The sequence below is a fragment of the Diospyros lotus genome, chromosome 1, assembly GCF_014633365.1.
Source record: "Diospyros lotus cultivar Yz01 chromosome 1, ASM1463336v1, whole genome shotgun sequence".
NCBI classification, from domain to species: Eukaryota; Viridiplantae; Streptophyta; class Magnoliopsida; order Ericales; family Ebenaceae; genus Diospyros; species Diospyros lotus.
Genome location: NC_068338.1, coordinates 15,904,374 through 15,911,207, shown reverse-complemented (window position 1 = coordinate 15,911,207; position 6,834 = coordinate 15,904,374). Strand labels below are relative to the sequence as shown.

The 6,834-nt window shown below is 36.7% G+C and overlaps 1 protein-coding gene across 1 annotated transcript; it reads left to right on the top strand.

Moving 5' to 3' along the window:
* Window positions 1-309: 309 nt before the first annotated feature.
* On the top strand, window positions 310-1,088 carry LOC127796723 (zinc finger A20 and AN1 domain-containing stress-associated protein 5-like). Its single transcript, XM_052329055.1, has one exon. It carries the CDS (start codon window positions 406-408, stop codon window positions 832-834), a length of 429 nt encoding a protein of 142 aa, XP_052185015.1. The 5' UTR covers window positions 310-405; the 3' UTR covers window positions 835-1,088.
* The last annotated feature ends 5,746 nt before the right edge of the window (window positions 1,089-6,834 follow it).

Below are 6,834 nucleotides of genomic sequence, written 5' to 3'. Positions count from 1 at the left end.
AGACCAAATTAGAATTCAATTATAATCAATCTTAAAATATTAAGTATAAATTAAAACGATTCTTAAAATAGAATTAAATTAAAAATTAAAAAAAATCAAGATAAATCCCGCGATTAGGCCTTTCCCAAAAATGGCGTTGTTGCCGTTTCCGTGCATTGAGAGCTCAATTTCACACAAATGGAAATAAAGGGTATTTATGTCAATAAAATTGTCTGTTCGTGATTCCAATCCAATGAGGGCCGTATTCCGTCACCGTTAAGAAAACCTCACTCTTTTCTTTCTTTATTCCAAATTGCATTTGGACCTCATTTCATTTCATTTCCTCAATCTAATCTATAATCTACCACAGACAAATTCAAGTATTTCTTCTTCCCCTACGATTCCTCTCTCCTCACCACCATCGCGATGGCTCAGCAGCGAGACAAGGAAGAGACGGAGCTCAAGGTCCCGGAGGCCCTGAGATGCCCGGCAGCCATCCCCGCGCCGCCGAAGACCGCCGGCGCCGACGACAAGGCCTGCACGACAAGATCGCCGGAGGCCTCAGATCCGCCGGCGGATCAGGCGATTTGCACGGACGAGTCGCGATCTAGCTCGGCTTGCTTGCCGTATCTGAGTCCTCGGCCTCGCCGGATGGAGCGGGTGGTGAATCGGTGCGCCGGTTGCCGCAGAAGGGTCGGGCTGACCGGGTTTCGGTGCCGCTGTGGCGAGCTGTTCTGCTCGGAGCACAGATACTCCGATCGCCACGATTGCAGTTTCGATTACAAGGCTGCTGGTCGGGAGACGATCGCGCGCGAAAATCCGGTGGTTAGGCCGGCAAAAATTCTCAAAGTTTGAACGAGTCCGCGCCTGAAAGAGATCGAAGATCAAGTCCTCAAACCTTCTAAATCCCCCCGATTTCCAGCTTCAGAGAGAGAGAGAGAGAGAGAGATGAAATCTGGTTGATTCGCGTCTTCCGTAGGGGTTCTATGTGGCTTGGGTAGCTGGAGATTGGGGGTACGTTGACGGGAAATTCGGTGAACGATGGAGGGTACTATTGTCATTTGCATTGTTATGATAGTGAATTTTTAATTTTCTATTTATTTTTCCAACCAGCCTCTCCTTCCCATTCATAATAGCATGATAACAGAAACACGTAATTATATATATTATTAGAACTTTATAAGAAATGAGAAAATAATTTTATAATATATATCACGTTTGTTTGGCCGCCTATCAATATGCTCACGTGGCAAAATAATGTTCGCTATTGACGCGCTGCCGGTACTTGTGCGGTTAGTAACGGCGTGTGACAACTTTTTCATATATTAGAACATTATAATAATTAAGTAAATTATGAAAAGCGATGGCGATGGCGATTGCTGAAACAGGATCGGAATTAGAAAGTGAAAAGAAAAATTGACCAGAAAGCGGTAGCCAGGCTGGCAAAATTCTAAGGGTTTGCCACATATGTAAAAAATACCTTTAGGGGGCATTTGATTGGAGTTTTTGTGAAAAAAAAAAAATAGAAAATTAAATTATAGAGAAAATAAAAATTTGAAAATTAAAAGTTTAAATTGTTTGATTACTATAATTTTTTATCCAAAAAATGATATTATTTTTTATTTTTTAGTGTTTGATTGATAATATTTTTTATAGAATTTGATCATTTTTCTGTCATTTCGTGTTTGATAGGCATTATTTTTCATAAAAAATGACATATTTTTTATGAATTTTAATAGTGAAAATGTATTAAAAAATACTGAATCCTGTACAGAAAAATAAAAATTAAAAATATATTTTAACTTAATTAAATCATTTTTCCAAAGAAATGAAGCCATAAAATTAAAAAAAATTATTTTACAAACTTATTAATTTGTATGTGATTTTTTGTTTTTTATTTCTATACGTTTGTATTTATCAATTATTCTCCAACACAAAAATCAAGTACAGGCCCTCTTTTGCTCAAGCGCCTGCTGCCCACCCCCTGCCCTTCTCCTTCTCTTGCTTTGCTTGTTGGGGGCTACCTGTCTGCTTGTCTCTCGCTCCAGCCTCATTGCCTTCATTGGACAACTTGGATCGTCATTGACTCGCTTGTCTCACTCGCCCTCCTCAGTCGCTACTTGCTAGCCTCACTCAGTCGCTCTTGCTTCTGTCTGGCTCCATCGCTCATAGACGCCACCTCAGCCTTAACCTCGCTCTCACAGCCTCGCCATCGCCCCCTGGCCCCCTCGCCCTCAGTCTCTCACTTGTTGTCTCTTTGGTCTCTCGGTGGGTTGGTTGCTTCAATTGTCAAGAAAATCGCAGGTCTTCTCCTAAGGAATTTCGTTTCTGTGATTTGAAGGAAAAATCAATCATATGACCATAAATGGTAAAATGAGTTGCTTGGAACAAATAGTTGTCAAACACTACAACAACATATCCAGTCTTTATCCCACTATGTGGGGTCGGCTACATGAATTCTAGACTTCCATGTATTTCTATCTTTTTTCATATTTTCATTGAGATCCATACACTTCATATCAAACTTTAATGTCTCCCTCAAAGTCTTCTTAGGTCTGCCTCTACCTCTTTTTTTGATTAATTGTTCCATTTCATCAACTCTCCTCACATGAGCGTCTCTTGGTCTCATTCTCACATGACCAAACCATCTTAGTCTAGTCTCTCTCATCTTCTCCTATATTGGCACTACTCTTATCTTATTACGAATAACTTCATTTCTAATTTTATCTTTTCTTGTATGGCTGCACATTCATCTTAACATCCTCATCTCCGCTACACTCGTCTTTTGCTCATGTTGGTATTTGACTGCCCAACATTCTGAGCCATACAACAAAACTGATCTTATAGCTGTCCTATAGAATTTTTCTTTCAATTTTAATGGGATTGTATCATCACATAACACCCCCTATGCATTTCTCCATTTTAGCCAACCTGCCTTAATTCTATGTGTGACATCCTCGTGAATTTCTCCATCTTTTTGAATCACTGATCCCAAATATCGAAAATGGTCTTTTCTTTGTAAGATTTAGTCTTCCAATTTTATTATAACATCCTTCACTCTTGCATTCTTACTAAATTTACATTCCATATATTCTGTTTTCTTTCTGCTTAATTTAAATCCCTTAGATTCTAAATTGTTTCTCCATAACTCAAGCTTAGTGTTCACTCCTTCTTTTGTTTCATCCACCAACACTATGTCGTCTGCAAATAGCATACACCATGGCACATCTGTCTGAATATCTTTAGTGAGTTCATCCATTACTAAAGCAAATAAGTATGGACTTAGTGCAGAACCTTGATGCAATCCTATTGTAATTTTAAACGGTTCAGTATCCCCTCCGCATGTTCTGACCTTTGTCTCTGCACCATGATACATGTCCTTAAGGGCTTGTATATAGGCTATTCAGACTCCTTTCTTCTCTAAAACCCTCCATAATACTTCTCTAAGGACCCTATCATAGGCCTTTTCTAGATCTATAAACACCATATGTAGATCCTTCTGATGATCCCGATACCTTTCCATTAGGCGCCTCAGTAGGTATATAGCTTCCATTGTTGACCTATCGGGCATGAAACCAAATTGATTTTCTGAGACCTCTGTTTCTTTTCTGAGCCTCTGCTCTATTACTCTCTCCCAGAATTTCATGGTATGGCTCATTAACTTAATTCCTCTGTAATTTTCACAGTTTTGAACATCTCCTTTGTTCTTATATATAGGGACCAAAGTACTCTTCCTCCACTCATCTGACATCTTTTTTGATTTAAGAATCGCGTTAAATAATTTCGTTAGCCAGGAGATACCCTCTTCTCCCATGCATTTCCATGCTTCTATTGGTATATTATCCGGTCCCACCGCCTTATGATTTTTCATCTTTTTTAATACTTGCCTTATTTTATTTGGACTTATGCGTCGATAAAGTGTATAGCTCACGTTCCCTTAGGAGTTACTAAGATATCCCAACCTAACTCTTGTGTCGCCATCATCATTGAATAATTTTGTGAAATACTCCTTCCATCTCTCCTTAATCGCTCCCTCATTCACTAATACATTTTGATTTTCATCTTTTATGCATTTCACTTGATTTAAATCCCTTGTTTTTCTTTCTCTTGCTTTAGCTAATTTATATATATCCCTTTCTCCATCTTTTGTATCAAGTCGTTTATATAGATTCTCGTATGCTTTTGACCTTGCTTCACTAACAGCTTTTTTTTTCTGCCTTTTTTGATTCTTTATAATGTTTTTGATTTTCTTCATCGTTGCACTAATACACAACCTTATAGCAATTTTTCTTATTTTTAATTTTCAATTGCACTTTTTCATTCCACCACCAAGACTCCTTAAGGTTAGGGGCTTTACCATTTGTCTCTCCAAGCACTACCTTTGCTGTGTTTCTCAGGACATTAGCCATTTCTCTCCACATTTGGTTTGTCTGTCCTTCTCCATTCTATTCTCTTCTACCCCTTAATTTTTCTTTGAAGATTAGTTATTTCTCCCCTTTTAAATCTTACCACCTGATTCTTGGATTTTGTTTTATGTGATTTTTTCTCTTCCAATTTCTTATTTGGACGTCAAGTACTAGAAGTCTATGTTGAGTAGTCAAACACTCTCCTGGTATCACCTCACAATCCCTACAACATACCTGGTCCTCTTGTCTCATGAGGAAGTAATCTATTTGGGTGGTTGATGTGACATTTTTATATATGATTAAGTGTTCGTCCCGTTTTTTGAACCTAGTATTGGTTATGATGAGCCCATATGCCATTGCAAAATCTAGAATAGACTTACCCTCATTATTAATTTCCCCGAATCCATACCCTCCATGTACCTCTCTATAGCTGTTTCTGTCTCTACCCACGTGACCATTTAAGTCACCTCCTATAATCACTTTCTCTCATCTTGATATCATTTGTATGAGTCCCTCTAGTTCCTCCCAGAATTTTGTTTTTATCTCCTCAAACACTGAACGAGTAAAAAAATTGGGTAGAAAAAAAGGCCTTTTCCTTAAAAAAAAAAATAGTTATCAAACAGGCCATATTGTATAAGCTTAGGGCATGGCCTTTAACAAAAGAAGAGGTGACAGATGGAACCCATTGCTCTCGACCATTGTTGGATGCTAAAGAGTTCACATTGGACAAGGCCTTCAACCACTTGCCTTTCTTTCTTTCTTTCTCAGTAGGTAAAACCCTCACTCCTTTTATTTCTTTCTCGCTTTTGGCTGTTGGTAAAACCCATTGCAAAGGGGTTCTGAAACCCAAATCCCACTACGATAGGGCTTTCTGAAACCCCACTGAAATAAGATTGTATAGAGCTCGAGCATGGCCAAAAGTATATCTTGGATAGTGACCCATCTTGCAAACATATAACATGTATAAAATTTTGAGCAATAATCTCTTATCATCAAGTAGGTTCCTTTTTAATTGAGAAAAGGGACACTAGGTGTTGATTATTTTTACTGTCAGGAGAAACTTGAAGGTCAAGAGAATACTGCATGCCTAGGTAATTACAAAAATTACAAAACAATATATATGTATTATTATTTTTCTGGCATGAATATTTGAATAATAACTCTTAGGAGGATCATTCTTATGTGGTCTTTGGTGCTCGTGCTCTCAATTATATCAGGAAAGGTAAATCGCAAGTTGGATTTTTTACCTTTATGCAGGACGAGAATTGAACTCACAACCCACCAAATTAATAGTTTGAATAATAACTCTTGCTACTTATTAGTTTTTTCTTTTTTGAATAAAAAATGGATATTGGGGGTCAATTACTTTAGTTCAAGGAAAAAAAAATTAAAGATTGGGGGAGGAGGTTTGATGGGCCATGGAATTGGCATGTGGAGCCATCTGTAATACCTGGTTATTTTGTATAATTTTTCTTCAATTCAATTTTGGAGAAAAAAAATGAAAAATGGAGTATTTAAATATAAAAATTTGCCAATAATAGAATTTTGAGAAGCAACCCATGAATTCGAAATCCCCATGTAAAAATGAGTCCATTGGTATATAAACTCGACAGGTTTTGTTAATGTGCTTTGTAGACATGAATTTTGAGATTAACATTGTGACATACGAAATGAGAAATTATGTATTGTGATTATTTCAATTAGTGAACATTAATTGTGAAAAGGGTAAAATATAACTATATATGTATATATGTGAGATTATATATATATATATTATTAATAAATCACTTGAAATGACTAGAAGAATAGAGGATTTGTTGGAGACAACCACCCTAAATCGTAGAGGGGTAGGTTATTGCCTACTTGGTATGGATTTGAGGGGGATGGGGAGTGTTTGGCGGTTGCCTAAATCAAGGAGAAGATTAGGGGATGAGAAGAAAAATTCATATTAACTTTTACTTTATGTCCCATGTAATTGCTTAAGTAGAAAGAGAAAAGAATAAGAATAAGAATGAGATTAGAGAATAGAGAAAAGAAAGGGAAAAAGGAGAGAAGGACAAAAGAGAAGATTGTGAGGAAGCAGTTCCAACAAAGGAGAAGAAGATCTTGATTAAGGACGAAAGAGAAAAACGTTACTTGTTTCGAAGTGGCATAAATGCATGATTACTTGTTGTCTATGCTCATATTGAAACATGAAATCATGTACTACATGAATCTTAAAGCTTGCATTAAAGAAATGGTTTTCATTACATATCTAAAATTTGTAATACCCTAGAATGTTGTGAATAAATAAACGTAATTTTTGGTATACAGGCCATAGTAAATTATTAGAATTGTAGTGTCTATCAGTGAATTTATTAAAGTTAGGATGCGTATAAATAATAAAGTATGTATAAATTATAAATACATACATGTCTTGAATGAATAACTAAGTATAAAGTATAAAAAC